This window comes from Onychomys torridus, chromosome 14, assembly GCF_903995425.1.
Source record: "Onychomys torridus chromosome 14, mOncTor1.1, whole genome shotgun sequence".
NCBI lineage: Eukaryota > Metazoa > Chordata > Mammalia > Rodentia > Cricetidae > Onychomys > Onychomys torridus.
The window spans coordinates 26,283,364-26,296,128 of record NC_050456.1 but is presented as its reverse complement, the minus strand read 5'-3'; the positions used below and the strand labels follow the sequence as shown (position 1 = coordinate 26,296,128).

At 38.2% G+C, this 12,765-nt stretch overlaps 1 protein-coding gene across 6 annotated transcripts in view; it reads right to left on the bottom strand.

Moving 5' to 3' along the window:
- The window catches only part of Mipol1 (mirror-image polydactyly 1), a 310,896-nt gene that overhangs the window by 148,152 nt on the left and 149,979 nt on the right, over positions 1 to 12,765 (bottom strand). For all 6 annotated transcript variants that reach the window (XM_036206363.1, XM_036206364.1, XM_036206359.1 and 3 more), the window contains exon 8: positions 8,803 to 8,910. In XM_036206363.1, the coding sequence (XP_036062256.1) occupies positions 8,803 to 8,910 (108 nt within the window). The remainder of the gene's footprint in view (positions 1 to 8,802; positions 8,911 to 12,765) is intronic.

Genomic DNA, 12,765 nt, shown 5'->3' with positions numbered 1-12,765 from the left:
CCCCACTATCCTCCAGATATCCTGCAGTTGCCACAAGTAATAGAGATCCGGCAGCTATGGTTTGGCAGGACCAGTCCCTTCACACCCTCCAGCAGGTCACACCCACTCAAAGACCTGGATGTGTATCTTGGTGGTGGCTGGGTTGTTCTGAACAGGCAGCTGGGACCACCCCTCAAGTGAGGGGCAGAGACAGCTCCCCAACGCCAGTGATAAGGGTGGGACTAGCTTTCCCAAGTGCCAGAAGGGGGTAGTAGGCAGGAAGAGGGGCAGCTCTCCTATTGTGGTCAGGCAAGCTTTCCTGTCCAAGGGTCACTGGGGTCAGTTTGTTATCCCAGGTATGTTGAAGGGTGATTGTCAGCTCTCTGGTTGGGTGGGGAGTGGCAAGGACAGCTTAGCATGGCCCTTGTACTTTTAAACACATGGCTCACATAGGCCCCTGTGGAAACACGGGCAATGGACATCAATACAGACCCCAGCTGTGGCAGGACCACAGACCTAGACATGGCTACCTGTAGCAGCTTGGGCCCCAATGTCACTATGGCCTTAAGTCGCAGAGCAGGCCTCTCAGACTGGCATGAGCTTGGTGACAGCATGATCAAGACTCCAATATTGCACCAGGTGGCGGTCCAGACCTTTGGCAGTCACTTGGCTTTCAATGGTAACAGGAGGAATAGACTGCAACACAGACCCAGATATGGCCCCTGGTAACAGCCTGCCAACATGGCCCCCAGCAGCATCATGACCCTTTGGCACCAACATGGCCTCAGATGTCAGCCCAGATTCCAGGCAGCTGTCTAGCCTTTGATGGTAATGGGGACCATGGACATCAGCACAGTCCCTGGCTATGCTAGGGTCAGACTCAGACATGACCCTGGGCTACAGTTAGGGCCAAGATGTCTCCATGGCTATAAGTATAGCAGCACAGTCCACCCCAGTCTGTACGGCCCTGGTGGCAGCACAACTATCAGGCATCAACATGGCCTCAGGTATTGGCCCATACATCGGGCATCTGCAAAGTCAAAGGTGGCTCCACTGACATTGCTGCAGACCCTGACTGCAGTAGGGCCATGGACCCAGACATGCAGCTTGGGCTTGGTTGATACCATGGCCACTCAGATCAGCACAGCCTCAGCTGCAGCACATCCCTCAGTACCCAACATGGCTAGAAGTGGCAGCCCAGAACCTGGGCCTCCATGTGGTCTTTGGTGGCAAAAGGGCCATCAACACAGACCTTGGCTTGAGGTATGACCATGAACAGAGAATTCTTAAAAGAGGAAATATAAATGACTGACAAACAAAGAAATGTTCAACATCCTTAGTCAGCAGGGAACTGCAAATTAAAACTACTTTGAGATTTCATCTTAAACTAGTCAGAGTGGCTAAGATCAATAAAACAAATGACAAGTTAGGGCAAGGATGTGGAATAATGGGAACATCCATCCATTGTTGGTAGGAGTGCAAAACTGTATAGTCACTATGGAAATCAGTGTGGCAGTTCCTTAGGAAGCTGGATATAGACTGATCTACCTCAAGATCCAGCTATATCAGTCTTGGGCCTATGCCCAAAGGATGCTTCATCCTACTATAGAGACACTTGCTCAACCATGTTCATTGATGCTCTATTTACAATAGCCAGAAATTAGAAATAGCCTAGATGTCTCTCAAGGGATGAATAGACAAAGAAAATGTGGTACACTTAAAAATGGAATAGTACTCAGCTGTTAAAAAAATGAAATTCACTGGTAAATGGATAGAGCTATAAAAATATCATCCTTTGTAAGATAACCCTGACCCAGAAAAAAATATAGCATGTATTCACTTATATGTGGATATAAGTTTTAAGTCTTGAATAAGCAAGCTACAATCTCTATAATCACAGATATTAGAAACAGAATAAGGAACTAGTGGGGAGGAATGGATCTCCCTAGGAAGAACATATGGTTTTGTTTTTTCTTTCTGAGACTGTATGACTTCACTTAACATTACACTTTCTAAATAACTTCATTTTCCTCCAAATTTTATGACTTCATATTTTAGAGAGCTGAACAGTATTTCATTTTATATACATCCCACATGTTCACTATCTGTTCATCCTTTGAGATGGTTTTGTACCATTTCCTTGTCAGAGTAGCAATAAACTTGAGGTGCACATATTTCTGTCATAGGGTGAGGAGTTCTTGGGGCATATGCCAAGGAGTGAAACAGCTGGGTGACAGTTCTAGATTCAGTCTTCTGAAGGATCTACAAAATTATTTCTATTTGTATTCATTCATCCCCCAAACCTCAGGCCAAGATTTGCTGTCAGATTTCTTGACGATAGCTATTCAGGCTGGGATAAGGTGGTGGTATCTCAGACTAGAGCTAATTTGCATTTCCTTGATGGTTAGGGCATTGGACACATTTAAGTACTTAATGGCCATTTACTTTTCTGTTTTGAAAATTGTCTATTAGATTTGTTAGTCCATTTGCTGACTGGCAGTTTATTTCCTTGGTATTGAACTTGGGGAGTTCTTTGTAATCTCTGGATATTATTCCCTTGTCTGCAGTATGACTGGCAGAGATTTCCCCCCATTTGGTGAGCTGTCCATTTGCTCTGATGACTGGCTGTGCTGAACTGTTCATTTTCATTTAGTCCCATCAGCTGATCCTTCGGGCTGGTTCCTGTGTTACTGGTGTTGTATTGAGGACTTCTTTCTTAGCACAATAACTTAAAGAGATTTCCCCACATTTTCCTCTAGATTTTTCAATATTTCAGACTTTAAATTAAGATCTTTGATTCATTTGGAAATAATTTTTTGTACAAGGTGAAAGATATTAATTTAATTCATTTTTCTGCAGGAAGATATCCAATTTTGCTAGCATGATTTGTCTAACAGGCTGTTTTCTAATGTATATTTTTGCCTCCTTTGTCACAGATTAAATGGACATAGCTTTAACATTTTAATTTCTGGGTCCTCTATTCCATTCCATTGGTCTACCTATCTGTTTTTAATGTCAGTACCGCCAAGCTGACTTTGTCACTATAGCTCTGCAGTGTAATTTATGTTTGATTATACTAATGCCTCCTGCAAAGGTCCAACTCTTTGTTTGGCTAATTTTGTGTATTGTTCTTTTAATCTCTACTTCTCTTAGAGTTATCATTTCCTACCCTATCCACCATGATGGGGATTGGCTGCTTGTTGTGTTTTTAGAGCTTGTTCTGTTTTTAGAGCCTTGAGGTACACCACTATCATATTTGATAGGAGTACATATTGCTATAAATTTTCTTCTTAAGATTTCTTTGGCTGTTTCCCAGAGGTTCTGGTAGGTTGTATGTTTGTTATCATCTGCCTTTAAGAAATTTTAATTTTCTCTAGACGGTGGTGGTGCACACCTTTAATCCCAGCACTCAGGAGGCAGAGCAAGGCAGATAGATCTCTGTGAGTTCAAGGCCAGGCTGGTCTACAGAGCAAGATCCAGGACAGACATCAAAACTACACAGAGAAACCCTGCCTCAAAAAAAAAAAAAAGAAATTTTAATTTTCCTCTATGATTTCTTAGATGGCCCACTGTTATTCAAAATGTATTTTTTATTCTCATTTTTTTGTGGTTTCTATAGTTTCTCTAATGTTAATTTCTAGTTTTATTCTACTGTGGCTCAACAGAACACAAGGAATTATCTAGTTTTTTATTCATCAAGACATGATTTATGTTCTATAATATGATTTTGGAGAAGGTTCCAGGTGCTAAGAAAAATATCATATGGAAACCCACTACTCAGAAGCTTTCTAAAATATATCCACATATAAAAAGAGTTTTAATGAAGTTACTTTGTAATGGGAGGGATATCCCAACTAGACACTACATGTTACAAAATACAAACTGCAGTATTAAAAATGGGTTACCTTCTTTTGACTTGTTGCCCAAAGGTACCCCATAAGCATCCTAAAATTACAAGCTACTTCCATTGCTCTTTGCTACCCTCAATCCAGAACTTGACAATAAGACCCTATTCCTATTGTCTTATGTTGAAGACATCATTTACTTGAATCATAAACATAGAGAAATTGAGTGTATGCTGATCTCAAAGCTTCATCCCTACTAGCATTTAGTTTTTATAATGTTGGAAGCTGTGATGAACAGTACCAGAGAAGAACAATACTCCAGCTCTGAACCATTTTGAACTACAATGATGTGTGGCTTGACAAGGTATGCTCAATGCTGTAATAGTGGCACACATGTTATGGGTTTAACCAACCACTTTCAGGCACAATTCAAAACCATGTTCATGAAATGAAATCCATACCTGTTTCATGAGGCCAAGAAACAGTGGCTAGATAACCCATAGGCCCTAAGAGAGAACCTACTGCTATTTTACTAAACAGATATAGTATTAAAATGATCCCTAATGACTTATCAGTATACCCATGGATCAACATGTCTCTCAGCTTTTATTAGAGAAGCTTCTTTGGGCTGGAGAGATGGCTCAGCCATTAAAGGCTAGGCCCACAACCAAAAATATAGAGAAGCTTCTTCTTGTAGTTGATGGCAATTAACACAGAGACACATAACTAGTCAATGTATAGAGGCTTCAGATTGTACATCACAACCATAAATGGGACACGTGTATTACACCCCTTCTCCAAGCCACAGAAATATTGGTAGAAGAGGAAGTGTTCAGATTATAAGAGCCAGAGGTTGTGGATGATTTCAAGGATATAGTGCTTTGCACACAACAGGGCAGTTACATATATGAACTCACAGAGACTGTGACAGAATGCACAAGACATGTATAAGTTCAAACCAGACAAAACCCCAGCACAAAGCACAGCAATAAGTATGAAGGCCCACTCCCGACTGAGGAGCTATTGACATTTGATAGCTTCTGATTAAAGTTTATATTTGTCAGGGTTCATGATGATAGTACAATTTGTAATATCAGAAATATTGCTAAGATTAAACACTTCTAAAGACAGTCACTCTTTTGAAAATGTTGTTAATGTTTATTTAGATACAAACTTAATGTTAAATCAGTTAATATCATAGTGGTACATATAAATGGATTGATAGTTTCCTATCAAATGGGTCATCCATAACTTGAATGACAACCAGAAAGATAATCACCAAATGAAACTGAGATTTCCCCAAACAACCATTTAAAACTATGATTTAGAGTAAATAAATGTGGGCCAGAGAGACGGCTCAGTGGTTAAGAACACTTGTTACTCTTACAGAGGATCTATCTGGGTTTGGTTCCTAGCTCCCACACTGAGGTTCACAGCTCTGTTACTCCAGCTCCAGTGACACCATGCCCTCTTGTGGCCACCAAAGGCACTAGTTATAGACATGGTGCACATATAAACATGTAAGCAAACACTACTACACATAAAATAAAAAACTAAATACATCTTTAAAAAAAGAATAAGGAGATGTATGATGAGTGATCATATTTTTATACTGGTGGAGCTCGAAGAGTCCAGTTGTCGAGAAAGAGGAGGGACTGTAAGAGTGTGAATTGTTGAGACCAAGACTGGAAAAAGCACAGGGACAAATAGCCAAATGAATGGAAGCACATGAATTATGAACCAAAGGCTGTGGAGCCCCCAGCTGGAGCAGGCCCTCTGGATAAGTGAGACAATTGAATAGCTTGAACTGTTTGGGAAGCACCCAAGCAGTGGGACCTAGACCTGTCCTTAGTGCATGAGCTGGCTGTTTGGAACCTTGGGCTTACACAGGGACACATGCTCAGCCTGGAAGGAGGGGACAGGACCTGCCTGTACTGAATCCACCAGGTTTAAATGAATCCCCAGAGGAGTCTTGGCCCTGGAGGAGATGGGAATGGAGGGGAGGGGCTGGGGGGATGGTGGGAGTTGGGGCAGGAGGGGGGAGGACAGGGGAACCCATGGCTGATATGTAAAATTAAAACACAAATATAATAAATAAAAAAAGGAGAAAAAAAGAATTTAAGTTTTCCATGAAGGAGTAATTTAAAAATAGACTAAAAGTCAGCATTATGCACAGCAGACAGTTTTTTAAGAGTTTCAATTCATGCAGAAAGTTGATGAAATTTTTCAAAAACTGATTCTTCCTCTCCTCTTTTCCAGGACTTAAATCAGCTTTAGTTAATAGATGCAACATAAAAATCAGACTTTTGAAGAAAACACAAAGATCAAATAGAAAAGATTTTAATGCAGTATATTTCTCAGGAGTATACATGAGTTACATTTACTATTACTTTAAATGTTATAGTCTAAAGAGATTTCCACTAAACAGGATTCATTTTTGCTTTGAACTCCCAGGTGTCTTGGGTGGTCTACTTATTCCTTTCTAACTTTAATAACTTCTCAGAAGTTTGCATGCATTTCTCTCCATAAACAGCCCATAGCCATTTAAATACATTTACCATAAATATGCAAAAGTGACAGAAATTTATATTATTTCTCTCTTTGACTATGTTAATGACTACCATGTTAGAATTTGTATCTTAGGCTCTGTTTTAACTTTAAACAGCCATAACATACTGATATATGCTCTGTCCTGAGTTATGTTTAGTGGAGGATGGCTTTAGAATGCTTATTTCCCATTTTGTATGTACACACACATTTTAAAAAGTTACACTTAATTGTCATAAAATTATCTATTCTTTGGGGATAATTAAAATAATCATAGTAAGCTATAATTCTCTTATTTATAGTTTTGGTCTACTTATAAATTCAATATAAAATGGATGAATGGCAACTAATTTATAATCTGCCACGATGAATTTCAAAAATACTTTGTAGAAAAATCTTTTTACTAAGTTTCACACTTTGTCCAGATGAAAAACATCTTACACATTTTTCAGTGTGTGTGTGGTGAGGGGGTGTATGCCTGTGTGGGTGCATATTCTTGTGTGGGTGCATGTTCTTGTGTTGGTGAATGTTCTTGTGTGGGTGAATGTTCTTGTGTGGGTGCATGTTTTGTGTGGGTGCATGTTCTTGTGTGGGTGAATGTTCCTGTGTGGATGCATGTTCCCGTGTGGGTGCATGTTCTCATGTGGGTGCATGTTCTCTTGTGGCTGCATGTTCTTGTGTGGGTGCATGTTCTCATGTGGGTGCATGTTCTCATGTGGGTGCATGTTCCTGTATGGAAGCATGTTCTTGTGTGGGTGTATGTTCTTGTGTGGGTGCATGTTCTTGTGTAGGTGCATGTTCTTGTGTGGGTGCATGTTCTTGTGTATGTGTATGCCTGTGTGGGTGCATGTTCTTGTGTGGGTGTGGTGCATGATCTTGTATGGAAGCATGTTCTTGTGTGGGTGCATGTTCTCATGTGGGTACATGTTCTCATGTGGGTGCATGTTCCTGTATGGAAGCATGTTCTTGTGTGGGTGCATGTTCTTGTGTGGGTGCATGTTCTTGTGTGGGTGTATGTTCTTGTGTGGGTGTATGTTCTTGTGTGGGTGCATGTTCTTGTGTAGGTGTATGTTCTTGTGTAGGTGCATGTTCTTGTGTATGTGTATGCCTGTGTGGGTGCATGTTCTTGTGTGGGTGTCCATGTGGAGGGAGAGATGGAATCAGGTGTCCTTTCATTGCGCTATCTCATTCTTGCAGACAGGAGTTCTCTGCTCCTACAGCTCATGGACGTGGCTAGACTGGAAGTCCCAGGGACCCATTGGTCACAAATGCACATTTGTGAAATGCACATTTCAGTACCAAGTGTTTAATCTGAGTGCTGGGTATCTTACTTAAGTTCCTACCCTTGTATTCCAAGGCATTTTTTGAGGATGTTTTGTCAGTTTTGGTTTACTGTGTCTGACTCTTAAAGCCATGATATTGATTTATAATCTAAGATAAAAAATGAATTTAAGGGAACTAGCAAATCTCTTCCTTGTCACACAATTAAATAGACAATACTTTTGTTCCTCACAGACTAAATTAGTTAATGAGCATACAAGCACCTTGAGGGCAGAGGCTATGAGTGCTTCACAGACACTTTATTAAAAACTTTAGTAACTTAAAAGTAGAATGGAAGGGCATGGTAGCACATGCCTCTAATCCCAGCACGCAGGGGGCAGAGGCAGGTGGATCTCCAAGTGTGAGGCCTGCCTGGGCTACAGAGTAAGTTTCAGAACAGCCAGGGTTATAGAGAAACCCTGTGTTGAACCACCCTCCCACCAAAGAAAAGAAAGAATGAAAAAAGAGACAGAAAAAAGTAGAATGGAAAGTCATGAGCACCCCCACCTCCCCACACACACCCAAATAGTAAGACTCATACTAATGAGCTTTTCTCAGGATTACTGGACCTGTATTACACTGAGATAGAACACGTCATAAAATGTATATGTCACGTTTCAAGTTCCAGGTGAATACATTGTCTGTCTTTCCTTTTAACATGTGAAGTATTCCTTCAATTTCCAAACAAATCCACATGTCCGTCAGGCAGTGTCAGTTCTCAGATGACAAACATCACAACACATTTAAAACTGTTACAATAAATGTCACTACAAAGAAAAGGCTGATGATTTATTATTTCCTTTGGACTGGTCACTTTTCATTAAGAATAAAAGGCAATAACATAGACGCAGAAAGAAAATGAATATATATCAGAAGTTATTAATTAATATACAACCACTCAAAATTCAGAAATATGTTTTTTCATGTACACATACATGAAATAAAATAATACCATAACAGAAGGGTGCTGTATCTGTGTTTAAAGAAGGGGTTGTTGGCAAACAGCACAGCTCACTACTGCTGAAATGTACACAACTGATATATGCAGCATAGAAAGCTGGCACCAAGGGCTTACAACCTTAATTTGCCTGCAAGAAGGAAGGGCATTTACCTTCAGAGCACGTTCCTGATTGTTTTCAGCAGTCGGACGTCTTGTGTTGTTTGCTGAAGTCTGCTTCTGCTCTTTCAGACGATGGAGCTCCTGGTGCAGCCGTTGGGACTGCCACAAGAGAAGAATCCCATTAAATAGAGGAGTTAGCATTTTTTTTAACTAAGCCATATGAATTCATGTAAGCAACACCACTGTATTCTCTCAAAGACAAGGATTTCTTGTGCAACAAGAATGGTAGGTAAAAATAATTTTAAATACAAACAAAATATCACTCTAGAACTTTGGCAATTCAGTTACAATTTTAATTAGTCTTATTATAAATATTATATTGAAAACACTTAGCTTCATAAAATTAGGATCAAACTATATTCAAATTATTTTATTTGCTGGTCAAATATTTCTAGTTAAAAACCCACTGCTGAATAAAATTTGTGCATCTAAAATCACACTGAATTTCTAATAAACTCTAATAATGGAGTCTATAATCAACTTATATTAATCTTTTAAAAATAAAAACGTGTTAAGGGACAATCCAGATTTTTAGCTATTTAAAACATTTTACATAACAACTGTAGAGACTATAAAATGATATAGTACAAATTAGGGTGATATGAAGTTACAAATGGACATTGCTTAAAGCAATAAAATATAAAACCTATGGTTTGGGAAAGAAGTTAAGTTACTCCTTATTTTATCTACTTTAAAAATAGTACATTTAAGTAATAACCAATAAATGAGCATACTGACTTAAGATCTGGACAACATCCTTTCCAGACTATTTGACAAATGGCTACTTGCCATATTGAATAGAAAATGATTAGTTTTCACGGTACAATCAAAACGTAGCTTTAATCTAAATTGGTACTTTTTACTCTAGCCTCAATTACAATGCATCCTCTATATCAGTTCTTCCTTGGCGTAATACACAAATCTTTTGAAAAGAAAAAAAGGTTGGCATTTAGATTATATGATGTTGATATATACATATAAAACTGACTGTACACAGCTTATGCATGTAAAATATTGTTAGCACATTTACCAATTAAACAAAGTAACCACAAAAATCAAGACGTTTCAAGTTAATATTAATTTAAATTAGCTGACTGCTTTGTGAAGATAAATTCTGGGGAGTTGAGGGAATGACTTGGAAGGAACAGTACTTGCTACACAAATGAAGCTCTGAGTTTGCATCACTAGGGCAAACAAAAAGTCAGATGTGGTACTGTGTCAGCAATCCTGGAGCTCCTATGGCACAATGGGATGTGGAGATGGGAGCATCCCCAGAAGTCCACAGGCTAGCTGGCTTGTCTCCAATAAAGTGAGAAGTGAGGACTGACACCTGATGTTATCCTCAAAACTCCACATGCATGCCATGGCATGGGTATGCCTCTGCTCACACAACTGAACATGTAGATATACAGATATGCACATTGTACAAACATACAAAGGCAAAATATTCTGAACATACAGTGTGGTGATCAATGGTTAAGTGGCAGCTCTCTTGCATTGTGATGTTCATTCAACTGTGTGTCATGTGACAACCTAATTCACTTACCACGTTTTAAAAATTATGTAAAAACTCTGTGACATATCTCCTTTAATTATTATTTGTAAAGAACACATGATTACCATTACAGTTTATCTATTTTTGTTTTTTTAGCTCACAACAACAAGAAATTTTGTCTCATAGTGCAAATAAAAATTATGACACATGAGAATAAATTACATAAGTATCAGAACAGCTCTTTTCTACTATGATCATCTCTATATTTTCAATTAATTTTATAAAGAAATGATTACCAAAAAATTAAAGGCTATATGATCTATGGAAGTTCAATGGCAAAGTAAATAATTTCAGCTGTAGAATAATTTTTTTTCATGAAACAGAGTAATCCCAATTTGGGCTTATTCTGGGTATATTATTCTGTCAGATGAAACTGAAGGAAGAAGAATGTAAGAGGAAAAGAATAAAGGTAGACGCATCTAGGGAATGTTGGAAAAAAAAAAAAAGAGAAGCATCAAAAGTGGTCCAGCACAGGGGAATTTCACCAATGACATCTCAACATGGCTGCTTAAACAAGACCTAAAGAAGCGCAACACCTATAGATATGCTAACATGGAGTGGGAAATCTTATGGTACCCCACCCCAAGATAAAGAACTACCATCAACTAATGAGAGCAGGAGAAATAGTCTTCCTCAAGAATGAGCCCCGCTATTGGCTATCCAATACCAAGTAGTCAGCCCAGAAATCATACACAATGGGTAACACTAAACAGACTGAGCAGGCTGTATGTATACATTTAGGCACATGTATGTGTGTGTGCATGCACATACATACATACATACATACATACACAGAAACACAAAAAAACCCAAAACCAATAACTACTAAAAAAAAAAAAAAAAAAAAAGTCACATTTTTGAGAGGGAACAAGGTATTTGCAGGGAGGGTATGGAGTAAGCAGAAAGAAGGAAGAAAATTATGTAATTGTATTTCAATTTAAAATTTTATAAGGTGTTGCCTGACAACATGATTTTTTTTTTTTATTTCAGGAATGACCACAAAATAAAAACTTTTACCACACACTTGAAGCAAAAACAATAATAAAAACCACTCTTTTTTGCTTAAGAGATATGTATTGAATTTATTTTCTTTGCTTATGAGCTTTGGACTTAATATTAATCTGAGACTCACGGACAGTGAAAGCCAAATGATTGTTTTAAAATAAGTAAAGAAATAGATTAAAAGTTCTTCTACATATACAGTTGTGATTTATATTTAACTATGTTGAACTGAAGATTTCTTTATACCTATTTAATCCCATATGATTTATTTATGTAATTCTATATTTTTCAAGTTGAACATACTTCACACAAGGAAAAATCACTTATTTTTTATTTCAACTTTTTTGATTTTTTAAAGTCTTTAGTTTTAAATTTATTGAAAAAAGGTTTAAATGTTTACTCACCAGCAAGTATTATATCATATCATTATAATCTATGATTTTATGCATTTGTAGGGTAAAGATCTTAATCTTTTCATCTATACTTCAATTTTCTTTGGCATTTAAAAATTTAATTTGTAACTTAAAATATGCAGAAAGAGGCAGATAATGACATAACAAACTGTTATGCTGTTATGCCCATAAAAATGATGTCAAATGAGTTATAATTTTTCAGGTTATGAAAAACTGACACATATCTAACATATTTCTCCTTGAACTTTGCCAATATTTCCTTTCTAAAGAAATACTTATTCTGAAATACACTGTCTGTCTCCTTCCTTCCTTCCTTCCTTCCTTCCTTCCTTCCTTCCTTTCTTCCTTCCTTTCCTCCCTCCCTCCCTCCCTCCCTCCCTTCTTTCTTCCTTCTTTTCTTTTTCTTTGGTTGCTGAGACGGGGTTTCTTTGCATAGCCCTGGCTGTTTGGGAACTTGCTCTGTAGACTAGGCTGGCCTTGAACTCAAGAGATCCATCCACTTGCCTCTGCCTCCCCAGTGCTGGGATTAAAGGTGTGCACCACCAACCACCACTGCCCAGCCTTCTGAAGTGAATTTTCATTAAACCAATAATTATTAATCAATTACTTTGCTAGAAAGTTACAGATAATGATTGTACATAATTTGACAAAGTAAATGAAAATATCTATACTTAAAATGATAATAAACACAAAATATAAGGAAATGATTCCTAACTTTAAATAAAAAAGACACAAGAGAGAAAAAGATGTGTGAAGAGGGTCTAAGAATATGAAGTAGTAATGCCTACATGTCTTTGCAAGGGGTAACTGAAGCTGAAGAAACAACAGTGCAAAGACTCTGAGGTAGATGCTCACCTGGAGTGCCTAAGTACTAGAGTAAACTGTGTAGGTAGACTGATGCAAGACTCTGAGGTAGATGCTCACCTGGAGTGCCTAAGTACTAGAGTAAACTGTGTAGGTAGACTGATGCAAGCAAGGAGAACA